The 25869-nt window shown below is 37.7% G+C and overlaps 1 protein-coding gene across 3 annotated transcripts in view; it reads left to right on the top strand.

The window, feature by feature from the left end:
- The first annotated feature begins 1040 nt into the window (after positions 1–1040).
- LOC149564443 (mediator of RNA polymerase II transcription subunit) overlaps positions 1041–25869 on the top strand; it is a 381382-nt gene continuing 356553 nt past the window's right edge. The window contains exons 1-2 of one of the 3 annotated variants that reach the window (XM_089817990.1): positions 1041–1419; positions 1587–1627. In XM_089817990.1, coding sequence (XP_089674116.1) covers positions 1345–1419; positions 1587–1627 — 116 coding nt within the window. In that variant the 5' untranslated portion in view covers positions 1041–1344. Of the gene's footprint in view, positions 1420–1583; positions 1628–25869 lie in introns of all 3 variants that reach the window. The other 2 variants (XM_089817989.1, XM_089817991.1) reach the window with 2 other exon arrangements.

Genomic DNA, 25869 nt, shown 5'->3' with positions numbered 1-25869 from the left:
AAAATACTATTTTTATAATTATAAATAAAATAAAATTGGTTGAAAAAATAGAAACAATAATATCTAACCATTAGAATAATAATAATAATAATATTATACTTTTAATATAATAAAACTAATAATACTATACTTATATAATTAATTATTTTATAATTTGATATAATATTATTATACTATACTATTAATAAAAATATATATTTAATATGTTATATTTGAATGAGATTTTTAAATTCCCTATGAGTTTCTTTTGGTTGAAGCAGGCATGTTCCCAATGGAAGCCTATGTTCCCAGTGGAAGACTTACTATGTCAACGAATTTAACCACACTTGCGACCACAACAACAAAGAATACCTAGGAGTTGACATCAGAGGAAAGTCAGGAATCTTGATAGCTCAACCGAGGTCCGATTCACATCACTTGAGGTGTGAAACCGATAGATGGAAGATCCCTAAAGAAAGGTGGGAGGAGAGAATTTGTAACGAGAGCGTAGTGGAGACAAAATGTCACTATATCAAGGAGTGTATGACATACAAAGACATCCAGGGCCAATTTATGGACACGATACAAGGGAACAACATAAAAAGAGCTTTTTGAGGGACCAAGACTTCACAAGGTGGCGCCTTGATAATGTAGCTCCACAAAAGAAGGGACAGCTTGGAAAAATCCCAATAAGATATTTAGTGGATCCCCTTTTGGTTCCATAGACCTTTGTTCTTGTGGATGTTAGTAATATCATTTCATTTCATTATGTCAACACAAATATCTATTGACCTCTTGATATACACCTAGATTTTTTAAAATTTTATTAAGCTTATTTAACCTCCAATGAGAATCAAACACAAGATCTTCTTATTAGAAAACTAAGCTTGCTCTAAGCATCAATCTGTAGGCCAATGCCTTACACCTAGATTCTCTTTTGAAAAAGAAAGTGGAAAAAATCCCAAACAATTCCGTAGATGAGTGCACGGTCACCTTGTAGTTATGAAAGAAGATTAAGTCTCGGTAATGTTGTTAAAAACCCAAACTTTCAAAGAAAATACATCCCGTTCACCTTGTACTTTGGTCAAACACAACTCTTAAATTCAACTCGCTAACTCCCATGTCAATATCGAAACTCCCAAATATTCACAAACCATTTAGAGAGGGTGAAGGCTAGGAGGAGAGAAGAGGCCTCCGCAAAATGTTTTTTAAACCCCGTAAATACCCAAGCCTACGTGTATAAATACGCCTTAAGCTGAAAGAATATATCTTCCGTGTAAATCTTGCACTTTTTTCTTTGTATATACAAACCTGGGCCGATTTTGCAGAGGCGAGGAAAAAGCAAAGCAACGCTAAGCTTAGGTAATGGAGAGCAGAAGGCCTTCCTCTTTTCAGGCAATGCGAGTGGCAGTCCAGGATCTATTTAATCTTTATATAGGGGTTAGTATTAAGTTTCAATTCTGTTCATACAAAATTTTCTGACAATTTTCTCACTTCTAACAAAATTATGGATTTCGGAAGAGTAAACTACGTTTGGATTCTCATACGTTAGTATAATTGTAATTCATTAGCTTTAACTAAGTCAATATCTTTTTTATTTGCAGCAGAGTTCGAACGTCAAAACTGAAGATTCCGCCAAAGAGGCTTCGTAAGTTATCTCTACACATTGACGTGAATTTCATCATTGATTTTGTTTAGTACGAAGAAATCTTCACATTTTTTTTAATGTTTCAAAGTGATCGAATGCAACTACTTTTATTTCAATACTCTGAAATCTCTGGGGATGATGGAGTATACTGTGAATTATAAAACGAGCAGAGACAACATATTTAACCACATAAAAGAAAAATAGAGACAAACATAACGCAACACAGCACAATGTAAATTACTTGGTTCACCATTAATTTTCTCCATCCACAGGAAAGCTGGAAACTATATCATTAATTATTATCACACGTACATGTACACATCTCTTTGTACATTCATAAGCCCTTTTGGTTTTTGGAATAGGAATAGGAAATTAGGGCCCGTTTGGTTGCAAGCGTAGGAATTGAGAATTAGAATAGAAAATTTGAATGAGAATGGAGAATGAAGAATAGGAATGGAAAAATGCAATCCAATCTTGTTTATCCCTTGTTTGGTTATGCAAGCTTAAGTTGGAATAGGGTTAACTTGCAATCGGCGCCATTTGAAAATATTTCTGAAGATGCAATCAGCGCCATTGGAAAATCGCTGAAATATTTGAAAATATTGAAAACAAAGTTCCAGCGCTCACCCCAGGTCAAAGCGGATTTGAAAATTTAATCAAATTTGAGAAAGTTAAAATGAATGGAAGAATAGCAATTCCAATTACAGGTATTTTTTGGAATGGACAAAAGCTCATTTTGGGGCTAAAATGAGAATACGTATTCCTATTCCCTATTCCTATTCCACACACCAAACAAAGAATACAAATCATATTCTAATTTCCTATTCCTATTCGGGTTGTATTCCAGCAACCAAACGGGCCCTTAGGAATATGTTTTCTATTTTCCGTTTGGAGTGCTAAGGAATAGGAATATATATTTCCATTTTACCCCTAAAATGAGCTTATGTCCATTCCAAAAAAAAAAAAAACTGTTATTGGAATAGCCATTCTTATTCTCAATTCCTATGTTTGCAACCAATTGGGCCTTAGCAGCTAAAAAATGAAGGCTTGGGATGTTGAACTTCACACTCCCAACAATCTCTCCCTTGAGGTCCAATCCGTACAGCCATGTGCTGTAACATACCCTACAATTTCACTTCTAAATTCACACTACAACCAGGCCAATCAGAGATCTCAACTTAGCCTATTCTGTTCACAAACACTAAAATTAATCTTTTCCATGCCAAGTCAGAATTAATAATTTTCTTGACAAAGTCATCTTCAGAAGCTACTTTTCCAGGCACAAGCTTATACATTAATCCACAATCAGAAATAATTTAATCTCTCTATCACATACCTTCAACAAACAACTCATCTAGAACAGTCAACACTTGTTTCAACTTCATTTCATCACCTTCTCCATGAGCAACAGTAAATCAATTTGTTCTGTAGTTCCCAAACCAAAACAACATGTTCCTTCTCCAAAAATAATCTCATACACAACATCGTCACAAGCAAGAAAATCCTTTGATTCATCTTCCCTCCCAGGAAGCTCTGGGCTGTATTCAACAGATGCATAATGGCCCACATTGCTACCCTCAAAAACCTCTTGCAAAAACTGGATATGCAGGTATGTTTGCCTTCTCTTCATCCTGATGATGGATCATTGTGTGTGATCTGAAACGTTGATGATAAAAAATATGCACACAATCAAACTCCACAAAACTGATTTGCACTTATAATGGATTTTAGAAATCTGATTAATTTAAACCAACTTCCTGCCAAGTGTTTCTATTTTTTAAATTCATCATCTGACAACACAAACCCTCCATTTCTTGTTTTATAGAAAACAGTTGCTTCATGAGCTAAATTGGCCCCCTTCAGCCTTGCATAAAATTAATTTCAATTGAGCCGATACTGAGTCAAACACATTTTTATCCTCAGTTTAGTTAGTAGGGATAATATTTTATGTTTTGATTAATCATGACAATGAAATTACTATTGGTTCTCATGTAGTTGTAGGAACGGACAGTTGGTATGCTCAACCCACCGTTGGGGTGCTAAATATATGTAAGCTGGCATGTTACTTTTGGATACAACATTACATGGAATAAAAGCTTCTCATTCTGCCAACATTATGTATATGGTGTCTATTCTAGAGTATTGGAAACACTTCATTGCTCAAGCCAAGAAATCTAGTTCACAACCTCAAGTGCATGCTGCAGAGCTCACTGAGCTAGGCAAACCTACCTTTTAAGTTTTAAGCCTTCATGGCCAAAAGACTTGAAGATCATGCAAAGTTCTCTGCATGGTATATTGCTTCAGGCACCTCTTGCCACTTCACTCATCACCAGGATTGCTTCATAGATTTCCAACCATTCTTAGATTCAGTTATTTTTTGAGGAGAAGAGTCAAATGTTGTCGGCAGAGGCAATATTCATATTCAGTCTAGAGGAAGGAAATTGATTTTTCTTGATGTGTACTATGTTCTTGGCATGGAACTTAATCTTCTTTTTCCGAGTAAAGTTCTGAGGCATTCTCGTTGGCTTGATGTGACCTTCAATTCACATTGGTGCAATATCATTGATTAGGAAACTCAGTCCACAGTTGTTGTTGGTGTCGAAGATCATGGTCTTTTCAAACCTGTGGACTTTTGGTATTCCTAGGAGTTTATTATGGCTTCTCATTGCTCCTCTATTAGTACACTCTAGCATCGACGATATGAGCTCTTGAATTTGCACTATCTTTCTCAGCTTGTTCGGGAAGATCTTGTCATTGGACTGCCAATGATTTGGATTCAGAGCCTTGGAGTTTGCAAAGCATGTCATCTTGGGAAGCAACATCGCACTCCTTTTTCAGATGATGACTCCTTGAGAGCTTCTAAGGTATTACAACCAGTCCATGCTGTTGTTTGTGGACCTATGGCTTCTCCGTTCTGTGATGAGATTCTAGTTGGTTATGAGTGGAGAGTTGACTGATTCCATGATTTTTAACTCTAGAATGACTTGTTATGAGATTTGAGCAAATTGTGAGTTAAGATTTGAGTTGTTTGGTGATCTGTAATATTTTTTTACTTTTTGTTGATGATTTTAGTTGTAAAATGTGGGTGTATTCCTTTGTGAAAAATCAGAGGTGTTTATTGTATTTCAAAACTTCAAATCATTTGTAGAAAAACAGTCAGGTTGACATATTATTACTCTTAGAACTGACATTCCTTTGCCTTTTCCATTTTTGTAATCAAAGTGACATAAAGTGCCAATCAACATCACACTACATCCCTCAACAAAATAGTGTCGTTGAGCGTCAAAATTGCATCACTATTGAAATAGCTTGGTCTATGCTTGAACACAAGAAGGTTTCAAGTAAATTTTGAGCTGAATCTGTTTTCATTGCTGTATATCTTCTCATCCTCTCTCTTATAGTGGCAATTAAGAAGTAGACTTCAAAAGAGGCCATAAGCTTAGAATTAGTCATCTCAAAGTTTTTTGCTCTATTGCATTTGTATGGATCCTTGATGCTAAACACACCAAGCTAGATGCCAAGAGCTAGAAACTCATGCTAATTGGCTATAGTGATAATCACAAAGCCTCCCGCCTGGTTGACATTGAGACTAATCGTCTTAGATTTAGTCATGATGTTGTCTTTGATGAGGAACGAGGGCCATTTCAGCTCTTTTCTCTAGTTAGGAATTCAAAAGTTTAGTCTCTCCGAGCTCGGACTTGGATATTTGTGTCCCGTTAGGTCCATCTAATGGAAGGGCTTTAGTTGAGAAGGCTCTAGCTGTTCCTATTCTTGCCTCTCCACTAGTTCCTTCTCTTGTAGGTTCACCCAGACATGCGGCCATAGCATTTGATTTTATTCAAGATTCATCTGGTCTTCTAGTTGATGATGATGATCCCATTGGACCTCCTACTTTTGATGCCAACACTTCTATTCTCCGACCTAAATGGAAAACTTAAGACAATTGGCGACCTTCATGATGATGAGCTCATCAAGGATAAAACCATTCGGAAGAAGAGAAAACCTTTTGACTCTGTAAAATTTGCTCCCTTGACCATTATTTATAGTGTGTATGAACCTCAAACATACACAAAGGAAAAAGGGATACTTGAGTGGGAAGAAGCTATACAGACTGAGCATTATAGCCTATTGAAAAATAACTCTTGGGTTATGTCAAATCTTCTTGTACAAAAGAAACCCATTGGATGAAATTGGGTCTACAAAGTCAAATACAAAGCTGATGGTACTTTAGATAAGTTGAGGGCTAGTCTTGTTGCCAAAGGCTTCTCTCAACGAGAAGGAATTAATGATGAAGAGAGTTTTTTTGTGATTACAAAGATGAGCACCATTAGACTAGTCCTCACAGTAGTGGCTCAATGTAACTAGAAGGTACATCAAATGGACTTGAAGAGTGCTTTCTTGAATGACAAGTTACAAGAAGTATATATGTTGCAACCTCCTGAAATCAACATTTCCGGTAAAGAACATTAGGTACTCAAACTAGCAAAAGAACTCTATGGCCTCAAGTAGGCTCCTTAGACATGGTACATGAAAATTGATAAGTACCTCATAAATTAGGGTTTCCAAAAGGGTCCTAAATCAAATCTATATTTTTAGATTGCTAGCAGTGATATCATCATTCTGGTTATATATGTTGATGATTTGATTATCAGGAGCAATCCTGAATGGTCGATTCAGGAAATCAAACCCAATCTTTGTCAATCTTTGACATGACTAACCTTGGACTTCTCCACTAATACCTAGGCTTGAGTTTTTCGCAGCAGTCAAATGGTATCTTCATCTCTTAGTTGAAGTATGCAGGTCTCTGTTGGACAAATTCAAAATGTAGGATTGTAAACATGTATTTGCACCTATGGAATTTGGTCTCAAGTTATCATCCAAATTTGGTTCTCTTGTTGAGAATGAATCCACATTTAGACAACTAGTAGGCTGTTTGATCTATCTCACCCCCATTAGATCCGATCTCAGCTTTGCAGTGAATGACATATCTCACTTCATGATAGTTCCCATTTCAGATCATTGGGCTGCAACAAAGTGCAAATTGCACCATGTCAAGGGCACTTCTGATTTTGGTACACTCTATGAATGAACCAAAGATGCCTGACTTATTAGTTACACAAACAAGGATTTGGGAGGCTCAATTGGTGACAAAAAGTCTACTTCCAGGCACGTCTTTAGTTTTGGCACAGGTGTTATTGCATGATTAGTAAGTATTAAGACGTATCTCTTTCCTCAACAGAAGATTAATATTAATATATAATCAAAGCTGAGGCAATTTGGCTTCATGGGATGCTTTTTGACATCCATGTGCCTTAGGAACGCCCTTCATCCCTCTTTTGCGACAATCAAGAGGTCTACAAACTTGCTAGAAGTCTAGTCTTCCGTGAGCGCACTAAGCATAGTGACATTCATTGTCATTTTATACGTTAGTTGGTTGAAGATGAATTTGTAGGATGTTCCTACAGCTGATCATATTGCCAATATTCTCACCAATTCACTCCTTCCAAAAAAAATTAAGTTCATAGGGGTTCTTGGTTTAGTTGACAAATTGACCATTAAGAGAGGGTATCTTTGAATATCTTATTTATTTATTGGTCAATATTGTGTATCTTGTAAATATTAGAATGTTTCTAGTCTTCTTTTTTAATTTATTCTTTTGTTATTAGAATGCTTCTAATAACATCTCTTTTGCAATCTATACAATGAGCATCTTGCTCATTCAATAATCATCCAATATTTTACCAGATCTTTTTTTTCTAAAAGGAGTCCTTGCTAGGAAGCCCTAAGTAAGGTTTTGAAGCCACAAAAACCTTCATGGTTCATACTATTTTTACAATCACTTAAGAGAAAAATTTGTCTTTCCTCTCATTATCATTTAAAAAAATGTTTTAAAATTCATATTTTTTCAACATTATAAATTTTGTGAAAAAAACCAAAGATAGATTGATTTTGTCATTTTTCATGAAAATCTTTGAGTTGGTGAAAATTGTCACTAGTTCTTCAGAAAACCACTACAAGTTTTGAGTAACTTACTATTGCTTTAAGCTTGTGAGTAGTCATGAGTTTTATGGGTACTTTGTGAGTTTTTCAACTTTGGTTGAGACTAGAGTTCCCAAACTCATGGTGAGTTACAAGTTGAGTATTTATACCTGCTGAGTCAAAATGACTCTTACTCAGACTCATCCGAGTCAAGTGTATGACTTGCTGTGACTCGTTGAGTCGCGGTCATAGCTTGACTTGCTAGGTCCGAGCCAGTTGACTTGACTAACATTGATGTAAAGTTGGGCATTTCAAAAACATAAAAACATTATTTTTTAAAACTTATTTCTTTGTAGTCTTAAAACATTTCAATTTGAGATGCAAAAGTGATGCAGGAACATCTCGTATCACAAAATAAAATGGGGCATAGTTTATAATTAAAAGAGAAGAAAAAAAAAATTTTAGAATTTTTTTTAAACAAATGGAGAAAAAGTGACGAAAATTAGAGGGAAAAAAGAAGAAAAAGAAAAGAAAAAAAAAGAAAAAAAAGAAAAAAAATGAAACTTGTAGCTCGAGGGTTTATTTAATGTAACTTGCTAGGGGCTGACTTGTGGTTTGGTTTGGTTTAAGTAGAGGTTCTTGTCTTGTCATTATTCATTATCTAGCATAGAGGAAGTCAACTAGAGAGGAGTAGTTGAGAAGAGAGAGGTTGAGCAAAGCTAGTCGCTGTGACTTAGGAAATAAGAAGGTTGCTTGGTGGCTTGCGAGCACAAGTGTAGATTCTTCTTGGGGTTTCTACTAGATTGTGGTTCTGGGCTAGCTAAGGTTTGGATCTTGCGAGATCTTGCAGAGCGGTTGCTGTATTTGCTTATGTATTTGGTCGTAACTCGGAAGGCCTTATAGCCAGGCATGTTGGATGTAAATCTTATGATTATATTATGAGAATTGACATTATTTTGGATCTAAATATCTACGTTATTGTTATTGTTCCATTGTTTGGTTATTTGCTGGAGGCTAGGACATAATCTCCTTTGGGGATTCTCCTATCTTGCACTGCATCAAATGGTATCAGAGCGAAGGCCGATCTTGTAGAGAAGAATTCGATCTTGTTGTGGATATTTCCTTCTAGAGTCCTAGATATCTTTGTTGTGAGGTGGCAAATTGTGGTTCTGACTTACAATTGGAGAGGACTCGCAGATGGATCCTGATATGGAGAGATGGTTGTGAAGATGACTTGTTGATCTTGTTGAGTGAAGATGGGATCTAGTTGGAGATTTGCTGCAGAGGGTTTGCGAAGATCTTGGAAGATGGCTCTGAGAGAATTGGACCCTAAGGTGATTGCAAATCTCCGTGATGTGGTGGAGAAAAAGATTTCAGACATGTTTGCTTAGTTGGAAGCAAGTTTGACTGATCGAGTTACTGTTCGATTGGAAGCTAGTTTGATTGATCGAGTTAAGGAAGGCATGGTTGAGTTTCATAGAGATTGTTAGAATATATAGTCCACCAATATAATTGAGATGGGGGGGTGTGAATCAGTTATCCAACTAAAATCACAATTATCAACATTATTAAACTTTAACCACATGAGCAATATAATCAAAAACCACAACAAGATACTCATGCACAATAACACCAGATATGTTAACTAGGGAAAGCCTTGACCAAAGGGAAAACCCCGGTAGAGATGATACCTACAAGATGATGTACTAATATAAATATTCCTTGTTAGAGGATGGACCCTGTTAGGAGTTTGTAACAACATTCAGTACAATATCAGTCCTTGTTAGGAGACTTTGAATCTCTGTTAGGAGTTATGCCAATCTTGTTAAGAGTTGTAGAAGACAGAGGGACCCAATGTCTAAATAGCTTCAGGGCAAGACCAATGAACCCATTGTTCAAATGATCTCTGTATTATTCCTTGTAGAATAATAGAAATGAATAGTACTTCCTTCCTCTTTCTTTGTCTTGTCGACCAGACTTCTCCTTTTAATCTTGTAACCAGATTACAAATCTCGCATCCAATGATCCCTTGGATTGCTTACTCGCATTCACAAAACACTCTGCTTCTTTTTCGCACTTCATATAGAACATACACTAAATACTCTTTTTCACATTACAACATGGAAAACATCTTTCCTTTATACTGTATCTTCAAAATAATTCCTTCAGTCGGCCTTGAGGCTTTCCCAATTAATTATAATAAGATAATTGATTAATTCATAATTACAGTAGCACTGTTGGTTCACAATTTATACAACTTCTCACACATGTGACACTAGGGCTTGCGCATTTGTTGATGTCATCATCAGACTGTTGTATGTCATTGGATGACCGCGCATCTCCAGATTATATCTCTGTTAGAAGATATAATACAAACATCAGAAATTGCTTCTTATGTACTCTATCTCTGTACTACTCTCTATGAATTAGGCATATCTTCCGTACATCTTTGACTCAGGTATTGCGCATTAAACCTTAACATCAGGACACTATATCGAACACGTCCATGAACGTGCATCACCAAACAATCAAAACATTGTCCGTACAACTAAGATCTCTGTTTGCTGCTTTGTCAGTCTTCACAGACTTATTGCTATGTTGTCATCAATGACAAACATAGTCATGAATGCAATATATCAATACTCTCCAATGCTTAGGATACTCCCCCAAAGGAATACCATCAGCATTTATGCTAACAGAGATTTATAGAGCTAGAGTCTACTGATTTGGAAACGAGTTGTCTGGTCAGTTAGAAGACTTGTTTGAGAGAGAAGAGGGCATGGCAAGGTTGAGGTGGAAGTTGGTTTTGTTGATCAATTTGTGGAGTCTGATGCTAAACCTGCAGAGCAACTTGTGGTTGTTGCTGAAGAGATTCCTAACCTTCTTGATGTTGAGATGGAGACTTGTTTTCATAATCAGTTGAATGGATCTACCATGGAAATTGTAGAGCATCTTATCGTGGATGATGAGATTGCTGATTATGAGGATTTGCATATAGTTGCTGATATGGATCTACATTCATATGTTGTTGCTGAGATGATTAAGGATGTATCAGTTACTGCTTATATGGTTGATATGGATTTCCAAATTAGTGCTGATGTGGATATGGTTTTTGATTCACATGTTGCTGGACATTCTTTTGTTGAGGATATGGATGTTGCTACTGATTTCAAGTTGGATTTACATGTTGCTGATGTGGTTGAGGATCTACATGATACTGCAGATTTGTTCCTGATTTGCCTATGGTTGATTTGGTTGAGGATTTACAAGTTGCTCTTATTGTGGATTTGAGCTTACATGTTGTTGACATTGATTTCGTGTTTGAGGATGTTATCATGGCTGGTTGTTATCAGTTGCAGAGATTGCTGGTGAATCATTATATTCAATTTGTTCGTAGGAGTGAGCATGCTGATTGGGTTATTGAGGTTCATTTGATTCTAATGTTTGAGTGGAGATTTGTTTTTCTGTCTGGGATGGATTAGAAACCTTTGGTGAAAATGAAGTTGGTTGGAGAAATTTCTTTTGGCATCGAAGTATAGGACATACTTTTCTATCTACCTGGGGAGTTTGATGCAGGAGCATCTTGCATCACAAAATAAAATGGGACATAGTTTATAATTAATTTGAAGAAAAAATCAATGAGATATTTAAAAAAAATAAAAATATGGAGAGTGATGAAAATTAGAGGGAGAAAAAAGTAAAAAAAGCAAAAAGAAAAAAGAAAATATAACAAATGTAACTTGTCGCTTGAGGGTTTATTTAATGTAACTTGCTAGGGGCCAACTTGTGGCTTGGTTTGGTATAAGTAGAGGTTTTTATCTTGTCATTATTCATTATCCAGCATGGAGTAAGTCAGTTAGAGAGTAGCCGAGAAGAGATAAATTGAGCAGAGCTAGTAGCTGCGGGTTGGGAAACAAGAAGGTTGCTTGGTGGCTTGCGAGGACAAGTTTAGATTCTTCTTGGAGTTTCTATTAGATTGTGGATCTGGGCTAGCTAGGGTTTGGATCTTGCGAGATCTTGCAGAGCGGTTGCTATATTTGCTTATGTATTTGGTTTTAACTTGGAAGGCCTTACAGCCGGGCATGTTGGATGTAAATCTTATGAGTATATTATGAGAATTGACATTATTTTGGTATCTAAATCTTTGTGTTATTGTTATTCTTTCGCTATGTGGTTATTTGTTGGGGGCTAGGACATCTCCTTTGGGGACTCCCTAGCCTTGCACTGTATCAAAAAGTTAGTTCTAGAATCTGAGTGGATTATTAAGTTTCAATAACATCACAAATAGAAGCTGCGTAAATGGCGCCCTTCTCAACAACGCCGCCAATTTCTTGAGTTCTTGTGCTTTGTTTAACAAGAGATTTGGCAGGAGGAGATTTTGAAATTGCAATTTTCAACTTTATTAGTACTATTTTTGGCATCCAACAAATTCAAGAAAGTGATGCATACTATGGAGTTTTATGTAGTTTTTGAAGGTGCTAATTTGGTCTTGGTGGTGGGGGCCCTGTCGCTCAACTCCACCCTATATTGCAACAGGGAGCGCACCTGGAGCATTGCCATCATACCTTGTGAGGGGTGTTGCTCCTCAACTCTTCTAGGGGTGTTTACCCTAGACCCCCACAAGAGGCTTTGCCCCTTGGATCTAGCTGGGGGTACTGTCCCTTGACCTCGCTGGGAGTGTTGCCCCAAGACCCCCCATTTTTTTTTGAAGTACACTACAACTCTAAGTTTGTGCAATACGAGTCATTATCTACACTCTTATCATTAGTCTTCTTGGATAATGACTTTTTCATTTTTTCGGGGGGGGGAGGGGGGGGGGAGGATGATGTGGTCGACTATTGTTGTGTTTGATAATATTAGTTATCTGTCAGTGTATTCATTGTCGTCAATGTATTAATTTGCATTTGTACATATGTGATCAATGTTTATTTAGGATGTGATTAAATTAACTTCTATGTGATGATGCCATTGTATCTTTAAGCTTTATTCAATAATGGGTGCATGAAACAATTTTTAAATTCTTGAAAGTTTTTAAATTTGAAGGGTTTTTTTTCACTTTGTCGAGTCTTTAGTGAGTCATTTTGTGGAAACACGAGTCACAAGTTGATTTGGCCTTGCCAAGTTTGAGTTGAGTTGGAGTGTGGGAACTTTGGTTGAGGCATTTTTTATGTCCCTTGTGACAACATAAATGTTTGCGATTATAGTTTTCTACTGATAGAGCTTGAGTTTACAAATGTGTTGTCCCCAATATTGAATTTACAACATTGGACAACTCTACACAAATATTCTCATGAATTCGTAGGCAAATTCTCTGAAGTTTGGTATTTAAAATGATGTTATGAAGGCAGTCAGTCATGTTGTCCTACATTTTGTCACCACAAAATGTAGGTAACAGTACGAAACTTTTCCAAGCTTAGTTTTGCATTTCTCTGAGTTTAGTTCGTTATTTAATTGGTTAGTATTGATCAACCAATCAGTACCAATTGATATAATGAATCCTTTTATTGAAGGTCTTCGTCAAGTCATTTTTGTTTTGCTTTCTGTCGAGCTTTTGCTTGATTTTTGAAGCCTTCACAGTCCGTTCTTTGATTTTGAGTTTTTGTTTGCTTGTTTTTGGTCCTTTGGATTTGCTCATGTCATGCCCTTCGATTTCCTCTTCGATTTGGTTTAACTTAGAGGTCAATCGGAGTTGTCAGTCAAGAGATATGGTCATTTTAGTGCCTCAAAATTAGACATTTTAGGTGCAACAGCACGAATTAAAATAATGATGTTATGTTTTCATTTTGACATTCACTTTTTCAAAAATATAACATTTACTCACTTTTTGTTATGTTTTAAAGTTACTTTATCTTTTAAATAATAACTTAAAGTGACTATAGTGCACTTTATGTTATAATTTTAAGTTGAGTTACTTTTTAATTTTTCACTTAAACTGACTATAGAACTATATAGTTACTTTTTAAATTTTTGATTTTTAAATCAAATACTTATATAAATGTCACTTTAATATAATGTTTATGTATTATATTGATTAATATGATGCATAAATGTTATTTTTGACCCATATTGATGACATTTTTATAAAATTAAGTGAAATACATAACTTAAATGCCTCAAAGTGGACTTTTTATATGCAAATGCATGTAAAAAATTATGAAAAGTTGAGTTTTTGTGCTTGTGTATCAAAAAGGTGAGACATGTTTTTTAAAATATGTGACTCCAAAAAGTGAGATTTTAGAGTTTTACACATTTTGAAATATGCAATGAGTCTCAAAAAGTGAGATTATATCTCAAGACATATTTTAAAATATGCAATGGACTCTAAAAGGTCCTATTTTGCCTTCAAACATGTTTTAAAATATGTAATGAACATAAAAATGTCCTATTGTGTGAAGAAAACATGTTCTTGCTCCAAAAACCTCCGCTTTTGATCATAACTTTTGATTATCTCCATGGATTTGGATAAAATCACTTGCATTCAAAACGTTTTGGAGTGGTGATCATTTTGCCCTCATCAAAAATCAGTTTATTGCACCCAAAAACGTGTTTGAAACTTTTAATCTAGGGCACGAGTTTGCATAAAACTCCATAAATCTTCAAATTTTGAAAACATTTTTGCTTGGAGACAAGTCGTTTTGGCCTTATTAGTTGTTTACATTGCATTGTGATACACATTTTCAACTTTAGAAGCTAAAAAAGAATTCATTTCAAGTGTTTTATGAATCACGTTTTTGCTGGAAATGCCTAGAAAATTGGGGTTTTAATCCACTTTTATGTGTTTCAAAGCAACTTTTTTGCATTTGGATCCATGTATATCCATTTTGGGAAGTCGTTTTTGCATTCACAAGTCAAAAATGACTCAAAAAATGCATTTTTTGGCCACGTTTTGCAAAAATGGCTCAGATTTTTGCATAAAAAAGTCATGTTTTTGTTCAAAAAACTCAAAAAAATGCATTTCCAACCCTTACCTTTGATCAAGAGGGATTGTTTTTGAGTTTTAAATGCATGATATTGTTTTGGGAGACTATTTATTTGTCACTTTCATGTCAAATTCGACTATTGAATGTCCATTACATGCAAGTGCAGAAAAAGTCAAAAGATTGTTTGAAAATCCAAATTTAAGGGAGATTTGTCTTAAGTCTATAAAATTTGCTATTTTGGCTCTTTCTCCTTCATTTTTGGCACTTAATCTTCATGCAAGTGGACTCTTTCTTTCTTGCTATTTAATTTGTGCTTATCTTGCTATTTCCTTGCATAGTTTAGCTTGAAATTGCCCATTTGTCCATATATATGCCATGAAAAGTGCATTTTGCATTTAAAAAGGATGAAAACTCTCATTTTCACACTTTTGAAATTTACCCAAACTTCAAATTCAAATTTGCATGTTGAAGTGGCTTTCTTCTTGACATGTTCTGAGTCTTTTGCTAAAGACGTGTTTGTTTTTGTGCTTTGTGCTTGCTTGTTGGTTTTCTCCATTTTGGAAGAAATTGCAAGTTCTTTCCCAAGAACTTGAGCACATTTCACTTCACTCCACTTTCCATTTCCATGTCACAACACTTCATCTTTCACTCAATGAAATGCGATTACACGTTTTTCATCCCATTCGTCATCCCATATGCATGTAATCGCATTTTCCACTTCTGTTTTCACCAATCTCATCTTTCGCTTCCATTTGCACAACACGATTACACGAAATGTCTTACGTGTAATTGCATCTAAAAGGTCCGATTTTGATTATAACTCACTTTTTGAAAAGTCAAAAAGATGTCATGTGCATGTTTTCCCATGTAATTTGACTTTACTTTTCCTCAAAGGCGTCTATAAAGTTCATTTTCACCTTTCCATATGCATTCGCACGTCCATGAGCAAATACATGTTTTGGCATCTTTCCATGCTTTCCATCTTAGGCTTCATCCGCATATACATGTAAAGTGTATCTTTCACTTGCACTTGCATCTCATTTCATCCTCCACCTTCCATTACATGTAATTCATTTTCCGTGTAAGGAAAGCCCAAGTCACATTTTGAAAATCAGCAATCTCCATTTGTAGGTATTCCCATGTGCCAAGTGCTTTATTTCGAAAAGAAGAAGAAGAAGAAGAAGAAGAAGAAGAAGAAGAAGAAGAAGTGCTGATGGAAAGTTGTTCTGAGTGTACATCTAGACATCGTCAAGAAGGGTTTCAAAATGTCAGAGACTCCAATTTGTACCAATCTACAAAGGAGAATTCACAACAACTTGAACAAGAAAAGCTGGATCACATCAAGTTTCCATAGGACAACATACAATTCATCATAGTCAACGGTTATCAAAAGATGCAAGACCATGGTTATCAACGTGAATGCAATAGTACAAGGTACAGGAACTCCCAATCCTGTTATCATCTTGGATTGCATTGTCACGTACAAGGCCCTTTAGGATTGTTTCCTTCTCTTCTGTCTTCTTTCTTCTTCTTTCATGTTTGTAGTTGGAGAGGATGCATTGCATTTAGATGTGTAATTACATGTAATGCGAGTTACATGTGTATGTAAAAGATGTAATGCACTTTGCATGTAACTCTATTTTTTTTCCCCTGTAGTTAGACTAGGTCAAAGTTGGTCAAGTTGCTCCCACTTTTTCCTCCACCTTTTCTCAACTCCTATGCCTATATAAAGGAGTGCCCCCTCATTGTAAAAATCATCTTTTGTTATATGCAAAAAAACTCTGCCACATTTGTGCAAGAATAACTTTGATTGTGTAGTATGAATTTGGGAGAAAAGTGAATAAAAGAAGCAATTGGATTCAAAGTTATGATTGGAAGCAATTGTGATAGAGCAAATTAGAAGCTTTGACTGTAATTTGTGCCTATTTTCTTGATTCATGTTATTATTGTGTATTCAATAAAAGAGCATAGTGATTTAAGAAGCAATCGGAGCCGAAGCTTTGACTGGGAGTGGTTGTGGAAATATATAGCTAGAAGCTTTGTCTGTAGCCTATACTTCTCTCTTAATTCGCAAAATAGTTAGATTATTCTTACTTTTAAGAGTCTTTGTGCCCTAATTGTAAAGTTCTATCCATATAGAACTACGACCGGACTTAGAGCCAAACTGGTACATTTTCGCTAGCCTTTGAGTTAGTAAAAGTTTATTAGTATCATTGTTTCCAGCTCTTGATAGAAGTGTAGTTAGAGATGCACCTCGCCCATTATTCGCTCTACAAATAATTGGATCCTTTCTTGAAAGTTAAGAAGAAAGGATAATAGTAACACCTTGTTTATAAATCTCTCAACTTCTTGCTTACTTTGAGTTGATCCAAGGAACGATGAGAAGGGGGAACCTTCCCTTTAAGGTAGGAGAGACTCTGTCTCACATGTTGTGGCTGGTCATCCTATTTTGTGATTGGATTTTTACTCAAAACTGTCGGTTGCAAAATATCCACCCAACAAGTCATTCCCTTCAATTTTCCTAAGTCTCATGTCTTTCGAATACTATTTTTGAAGGTTTTCGTTGATTTTTCATTTTCTTTCTTGCTGGGACAAGTTTTTCTTCCCTAACTGCAAGTGCTTGATATGTGGTAATATTGTCTTTATTTGATTTTTCTTGATTGTTTGTTTGTTTTTGATTTTGTGTTCTAGATTGATTGCATTTCAATTTCCGCTTGTTTTGGGCTATCTAGGCCTAAATCGGAGCTATATTTCAAGAGTTAATGGGGAATTAAGTAACCTGCATGTGGTTTTTTAAGCCTACTTGCAAGTCTTCATTTCTTGTTTAAAATCTTGTAAAGTGGACTTTTTGTCAGCCATTACATGTCGTCTTGGGTGTTATTTCCTTGCAAAATGGAATTATAACTCCACTGTTACATATTTGCAAAAGAAAATGTGAACTTTAATGAGATTATAATGCATTGGTGGACATTTGAGATTCATTACATGTTTTCTCTTTAAAAGTTCAAATGTTTGTAAATGTGCATGAGAAACCCATCCCAAAATAAAAAAAGAAGTTTTTAATGAACTTGTGAAGTGGGATTTTTAAGCTTGCTTGCAAGTGTTATTTTCATTTTAAGGAATACATGTTTTCACTTATAATTCTGTTTTAAAAACTCTTCTATGAAGGAAAAGTTGCGATTTTTTGTTGTATTACATGTCTAAAAACCCATCCAAAGGTGTTTAATGACAAGTTTTGTTAAAGATCATTGCATGTATATCAAGCTTTAAAACCTGTCGCTGCCTTTATATATTGAAATCACTTGAGAATGCAATACAAAAGCCCATCCACAGGCTTTTAAGTCATGGAGGCAGCAAGTTTTATTAGAAAATGATTTGCAAAGGCAGCAAAAGCCTGTGGTTGGCTTTAAGAGTAAAGGTGTCATTTTTGACGTATCATACATGTCTAAACACCTATCTTTATAATTGAATTGACTTGCAATTGCTCAAGAAAACCCCGTGCTCGGCTTTATGAAGGAAAAGCAGTGATTTTTATATGTTACAGTCATATTAAAAGCTTGTGTGTAATAGGGAAAGTCTTGCAAATGGGTTTTGAAATCCCGTCATTCTCCATAGGTGGCGATTTTGACATATATAACATGCTTTGAAAACTGTTTTTGTGATAAAGATACTTACAAAGGCCAAGCAAAAGTCCGTGGACGGCTGAATAGAAGACGACGATGATTTTTGATTGCTAAATCATCCAAAAGCCTTGTCATCGCTATTGGAAGCCCATCTTTGACTTGTGTTTGACAATCCAAATACCGTCTTTATTTATCTTAGCTACTTCATAGTTTGTAGCATGGATTTTAAAGCCCACCTAGAAAAATAGGTAGATAATTATGAGAAAGTCTCTTACTAAGCTTGCAGTGATTTTCTTAAAACCCATTGAAAGGCAAAACCCAATAAGGTTGCAGTTTTTTTTATCATCAAGAAATATAACGTTCTTTTTCTAGGGCACCGTTTTTGACATCTATTACATTGTGGCTTGTATTCCCAAGAAAAATTCATGTTTTGCAAGTTTGTATCGGTCGCTAGAGTGCTATTCTCAAGCATTTCTTCTCTCATTCATGGCCATTTGTCAAATTCATGGAGCACTGAGAGTTGTATTTGTTCTTGGGGAGGATTTGGTCAAGATTATTTGTCTATATAGGTGCAAGTTCAAGATCTTTCCCTAGATTTTCTTCACATTTTCCAAGACTTCTTCTCAATTACAATTAAGATTCTCAAGAAGAGGCTTGCTTTTGATGCAAGCTAGGGCTGTTTTAGTTAATATTCTTTTCTAGGTTTTTTGTATATTTATATATATGTTTTTGAAATTACAAATCTTTCAGACCACTTTCAGATTTGTAGTTTTTTTTTTTAAAGTATTGTTTTTCAAAACAATATGAGTTCTTCCCTTGAATTGAAGAGGACAAGGTCTACCAACAAAGAGAGTCCAAGTAATGTATTCTTCTCTTTGTTCAAACGGAATAAAAAACTCTTTTTCCCTACTTGTAATTGGAACTAAAAATCCCACTTCCAAGTGTTTTTAAAGCACTTTTGAACTCTCTCCTGATTTACAAATGGACTTAAAAAAGCCCATTTGTAGGAAGCAAACCTTCCCAAAATGACTTATAATTGGAATTGAAAAAACAATTATAAGTATTCCTGTTTGTATATATACACACTTGCATCTCATTTCCTTACCATTGTATTTCATTCACTTGTAGTGCTCTAGAATTGGTGTATGCATAGCTCCAAATTTGCAAAGTTCTAGCTTGGAAGATTCACAACTGCTTCTGTTTACCTGTATGATCTACTGAATCAACTAATCATGTCATTGATCCCATTTTGCAAATAGATTCCAAGACTAAAGAATGATACAAGGCAAGAACAATCGCATGATGAGTCCATAGAAGAAAAGGGATGAATAATGGAATGATTGTAGGCATAGAATGCTTTCAAGATGGAGATGGTCATGAAAAATGCAAAGATGCGTTCCCTATAGCCACCATTATGATGCAAGACAATTAAGGATGCAGATTCATTTTCCAGTTTGAGATGTTTTCACCAAACTTGAACACATCAATCATGGACCATCTTGTAGCATCATACAAACTGACAGAGGATGATGGAATAAGAGTCGTGTCTGGTCAAACAGTTTATTTTTCATCATGCATTTTGCGATTTTGCTATTGAAAAATTGCATGTGATGTAAAACAAGATGTAATTGCATATGATAGTTGGTAGGAATAACAATCCACACAACATAATTGAGAGAAAGAGATGGGTGAATCAATTGTGAGTTGTATTTTTAAACTTATACTTTTCAATCAAATCACTAATGACAACCCAGTTGCCTTTACAGTTCCATTGAAGTGCATAGGAATAATTATAGATTCCACTCATACCTCTATCTAGCATCTGACTAATCCTTTTGCTCAACTCTGATTTCCAATATCAAGGCTCACATCTATATTATCCACATTCCATACATTCCACACATTCCAATAAAGAAATTACTTTCCTTTGTACAAGGTACAATAAGCAATCAGGTCGACCTATTAGGACTTCTCCAATGCATAAATAACTACATTGACCAATGCTAAGGTTTATACGGTACCTAATACAAGTTTATAACAATTACAATCATTCGAAATGCGCACCATGATCCTATTGGCAATATGTAATGTCCCGTACCTGCGATCTCACTCCACCCACTTGCTTCTCAATGAGAATATAAATATACATATTTTATAGTGCCTTCACTTTGATTTAAATACCATCCTTATCTACCATTATTTGTGATCTATATTGATCTGACATAATATTCTTAATTTCTATTTTGATGTGATCAACCTTAAAGGTGTCTATCTTGACTCTTTCTGTATGATGCAACTTAAACACATTCCTTATCTCCTAATCCGTCCCTCTTGACTTTATGACTGAATGATTGTTCCTTATTGTGTGAGTTCAAGGTATAGTTATTGCTGCAAATATCACTGATGGTGTGTATGGTGGAAGTTATTAAGCATAGTGAATTGTCGTTGTATGTTTATATTCATCAGCTTGCTATTGAAATTGTTATCAAAGGCTATAAATATTTCTCAATGCCTTATGATGCTCATGATCTATGAATTTCAATACTACCTCCAGTCCATGTTGATATTGATATAGCAATGGTGAATACTGAATAGTATTCTGTTCTATTCTTCAATGTTTGATGATTCTTAAATTGATGTTTTATTTGGTATCAATTCTTTAAAACATTTAACCTCTTATCCTGCAGTTTGCTTATGCAGCATCTGATACTTTTTATAGGAGCCTATGATAGTGATTTTGGTTCTATTTATATCCACGTATTTTCCTCGTATTTTATATCATTAATAGGTCTTTTCTCCACATGGGTTCCTGGTTTGATGATACTGGTATGTTATCCACATATTGATTTGTCACTTCTCTCGAGCATCTCTCTAATCAAGAGTTCAGATATATTTTTAATAAATCAGTGTTTCATCCTTGTATTGTTAGCCGACTGGATGGTTCCGGCGGTATTTTGTATTCTATAGCCAACGGTCCGGCGGTGTTTCGGTATTCTGTAGCCGACGGTCCGGCAGTGTTTCTGTATTCTGTAGCCGATGTCATCGGTCAATAATTTGTAGCGGATAGAATAATTGTGGCTGACGAACCCCTTCGGGAAGGTTCGGCGGTAGTATTTATATCCCGTCTGAGATCTTTGTAAAGCATCATTCATCTACTATTGCGAATATAATTCTGCTGTTCGTGTTCATTGTCTGTATGCGTTCATTTCCTTTACCTGTACGGTAAACATTTGGCGCCGTTGCCTTATGAACCTGGAAGGTGGGAGGAATGAAGATTAATGCCAAATCAGCTTAACAAGGATTGGAATAAGGTCAAGCAAAAAGATGGAACCCGTACCGCGCAAGAGAATTTAATTCTGGCACAGCAAGCCGAACGCCGATGGAGATTTCAGAAGATTGCCGAGGGAAATCGGAGCGCAGAAGAATTGTTGGAGACTCGGTAGCGGGTGGAATTGGTGGAAGAAGCACGAGATGAGTTCTTGAAATTGTGTTCGTCGAGGGAAGAAAATTCAGACGGAAGAGCATCAACTCGTACGGCCCGCAGTGCCGAGGGAGCACGAGCGTGGAGTGACCTCTTCGTCCGGGATAGACTTCCGCAGGAAACAACTTCAGAAGATCCTTCTTCTTCACCAAGGTTCGCAGTTGTCGACACCTCCGGTGTGGGAGAGCAATCCATCGGTGTGGGAGTGCAATCTGCCGGTGTGGGAGAGCAGTCCGCCGGTGTGGGAGTGCAGACCGCCGGTGTGGGAGTGCAGACCTCCGGTGTGGGAGTGCAGACCGTCGGTGTGGGAGACCAGTCCGCCGGTGTGGGAGTACAGACTGTCGGTGTGGGAGTGTAGACCGCCGGTGTGGGAGTGCAGACCGCCGGTGTGGGAGTGAATAGCGCCAGTGTTGCAGGACCGAGTAGCACCTGTTTACAGAAACCAATTGTGATGGCGGGACCAAAAGAGAAACTGCCGAAGTTCAATGGCGATGGTATGGCCGATCCCATTCGACATTGTAAGACATGTGAAACGATCTGAAGGGCAAATGGCATAACTGATGAAGACGACTGTATGAGACAATTTCCGCCATCCCTACGGGGCGTGGCAATTGATTGGTTTTCGGATACGGATCCACAAAAGCTAAATAGCTGGGATAACATTAAAAAGGAGTTCTTGGCGGAGTTTAAACTCTTGTGGGATGATAATGAAATCATAGCAGAGATTTTCAATACGAAACAGGGGAAGTACGAAACTGTTCGCGTCTACGCTAGGAGATTAAAAGACTTAATAAACAAAATGGAAAGCAAGCCAGCGGACGGATTGCAGAAAAGGTGGTTTGTGGACGGCCTACGCTCGCAGTTGCAGAGAAAAATGAAAATCGTGCCACTGTCGTCATATGTGGATGCTTATAACAGAGCACTGGACCTTGAAAGTGCGTACAAGACAAAGAAGAAGAAAACTAGCTCCTCTGATTCGGATGACGACGAGTCTGCCGGAGATAATAGCAGCGACGACGAAGGTAGTAGCAAGAAGGTTCGTGCCCTACAGAAGGATATGGTTCGCATGATGGAGTTTAAAAATATGTAGAAGGAGCCAAAAGGTAGTGAACTGTAGTGCACGAAATGTAAGATCGACGGTCATACTAAAGGATCGTGTCTGAAGAACCAATTCTGTGACATTTGTCAGATCATGGGCCATTCGACAAAAGACTGCCCCTTTAACATGAAAACAAGAGGATCTTTGCAGGTGTTTCTCACACAGGAGGCTTCCCCATCGGGTAGTAGTGGAAACAGGAATACCACCGGTGCTACATCTGGAGGATACAAGAATAATGGCAGAGGGCAAAATAACAACAATGCAAACAATAACAATAATAATGGGAGCCGAAGTCGAACTCAGTATGATGCAAACGGACGGCCGATCGTTCAATGCCGAGCATGTAATTTGTGGGGTCATTTTGCGTGGGATTGTACAACAGCAAACACACCGAAATTATTATGCAGATGGTGCGGACCCGACGATCACGAAGAGTCCAAGTGTCCAAAGTCTGGAGTAAACTTAATCACTGTCGGCACGGATGTAGAGGAGGTTCTGGCAATTACACGGAGGCAAGCGGAGGAAAAGAGGAAAATGGGGGAAGCGCAGGCGAAAATTGCAAAAGCATCATCGATGGGGACATCTCAGTTGAAGGACATCATCGGCACCTTGGCAAGGAACTTCGTAGAACAAAACATTGTACGACAGATCTTACAAACGGAGATATCGGTCAAGATAAGTGACCTCCTTCTCACAATGCCCCAGTTACGGACGGCCATTCTGAATCATACACCGTTTTCGAAAGCAACGGAGGACACAGGAAGGGACAATAGGGAAGCGACGGCAACAGACCCAATGCTGTTGGCACTCACATCCGGATGGCATCCGACGGTCGTCAAGATGGGGATTTTGGGAAATGTTTTGACAGATACAATTGTCGATGAAGGGTCCGGCGTGAATGTGTTGCCGGAGGATACTTGGAAGAAGTTGGGAAAGCCGACATTGTGGCCACCTGCATTTCAATTGCTCACGGCAGACCAACATGGAATCAAACCGTTGGGAATCTTGAGGGCGCAATCGGTAACCATTGGTACGCAACCATTTTTATTGGATTTTGTGGTCATTCCATTAAAAAGAAAAGGATATGATGCTATTCTGGGACGGGATTGGTTGGTGCAAGCAAAAGTAAAACATGATTGAAAACGAAATACCCTATCAATGGAGCGCGGAGGCAAAAGATTCACAATTGACCTGCATACACAAATGGTCGGTGAGGAGGCAGCATCGTCAGATTCAGAAAGTGATGGCGAAAGTGACAACGAAGCAAAGAGGAGAATGGAACCAGACGAAGGAGTATTGAGACTTGACGGAAGATCGAATGACGACGACCTAGACTCGGTGAATGGCCTTTACCACTGGCAGATAGAAGACTACGAACTGTTTCCAAATTGCAATATGTTAACAGTCGACGAACGTGAAAAAACACAGGAAAATGACTGTCCGGAGGAATGCAGGGAAGCGGAAGAAGGAAAAGCTGTTATGGTTGAAGCTGAGGGGAAGAACATACAGTCTGAACACAGAAAAACAAAAGATCCCACTGTCCAGTACATGGTGAATGGACCGCGAGGAAAGAAAAGGTTACAACGCAACATAAAATTAGTGGAAGGGCACTGACAGCAAGGAAATAATCCAGTTGTGCGACGACCACAGGCACATTGGGCGACGGAGGTAGCACAGAACAAACGTAAGCTGTACGATGGTCAGAATGAAATCAAAGTGAAAAAGTTTAAGGGCAGATGGGTTGGACCATATCAGATTCGGAAGGTCGGCGATAATGGAGCAATCAAACTGGCAACCTTGGACGGACAGGAGATGGCTCAGTCAGTTAACGGATCTAAGTTGAAACTATATCGCGCAAGAAAGTTCTCGCCATCGTTGAATCCTCCATCGTCATCTTTATAGGACTCCCTGGCGGCGACATCTGGAGGTACCTCTGTTATTTGATGTGTTAGAATTGAATTTTTTTTAAAAAAAAAAAAGAAAAAAAAAGCGGGCCCCGTGGACTGAAAAGTCCCGCGGGCAACTGCCTGTCCGCGGGCAGAGAAAGTCCCGCGGACCACTGCCTGTCCGCAGGCACAGAAGCGGAGGTCCCCGTGGACAGTCTGTCCGCGGGCTGTTAAAAACCCCGCGGGCAGATGTCCGCAGGCGTAAAATTTTTATAACACTTTCTTTGCCAAGCTAAGCCCCGCGGGCTTAAATACTTTTTTTTTGGGGTTTTTTTTCCTCCAAAACCTCCAAACATCTCTTCTGTGCGGGCAGTCTTCGCCAGTAAATAGGAAGGCCGCAGACTTAAAAGAAATCATTCTCGCCAGAAGTCTCCGCCAGTACAAGGAAAGGTCCGCGGGCATAAAACTTCTTAATTCCCCGACTGAAGCACGTTGCCATTCCATCCGTCCGCCTTGGAGCCACACGTGGTCTTCTGTTCCATACTGCCATTCGCTTTTGAGTTTAGCGGCATCACAGTAAAATTGCGGGAGCCAAGATGGAATCTGTGTAGGGAAGGAGAAGAATTTCTGTGTGCAGAGGGATTTGTTGTGGATTGTAGAGGAAGCAGTAAAAAATTAAAAAAAAAAAAAAAAAACGACGACAGATTCAAGTTGTTCAAAATGAGTTACAGATGGTGCTAAAGGGAAGGGGAAGCATCAGTGGTTGCCAGAAAGAGTGTAGAATCGACAGAAAATGATAGAAATAGTGTGTTCCGTGCATTTCTGTGTGGGTTGCGAAGTGCTAATTTGGTCTTGGCACCGGGGGCCCTGCCCCTCGACCCCGCCGAGGGCGTTACCCCCTGGACCCCCGGTCGTTGCGAATATCAGTCGTGGGAGTCTGACCAGTTGAGAAGAGTTGAAGTGGCTACAAGCATGGACTTTTTGTGTACCAGAGGCAGTGCGAGCAGGTGTTGGCTGTGAGGCTGTCTTGGTGGATGCATAGAGAGCTCGGGAGGAGCTAATCATCCAGTTGGAGGCAGTGCAGCGACACTTGGCTTAGGGTACCGAGGAATTGAAAACAAAGAAAGCAGCACGGGTGGCTATCAAGGTCAGCTTGAGGAGACAGTGTTGTGTTAGCAGAGGCTACAGGTACGGGACAAAGGTGGCAGTGATGTGTCAGAAGCAGATCTCTCTTGTTGTAGTCACTCTGTTAAT

This window comes from Cupressus sempervirens, chromosome 3, assembly GCF_028749045.1.
Source record: "Cupressus sempervirens isolate cs-2001-9-10 chromosome 3, ASM2874904v1, whole genome shotgun sequence".
NCBI classification, from domain to species: Eukaryota; Viridiplantae; Streptophyta; class Pinopsida; order Cupressales; family Cupressaceae; genus Cupressus; species Cupressus sempervirens.
The sequence above is the reverse complement of the archived record's forward strand: the minus strand, read 5'-3'. Positions and strand labels throughout refer to the sequence as shown.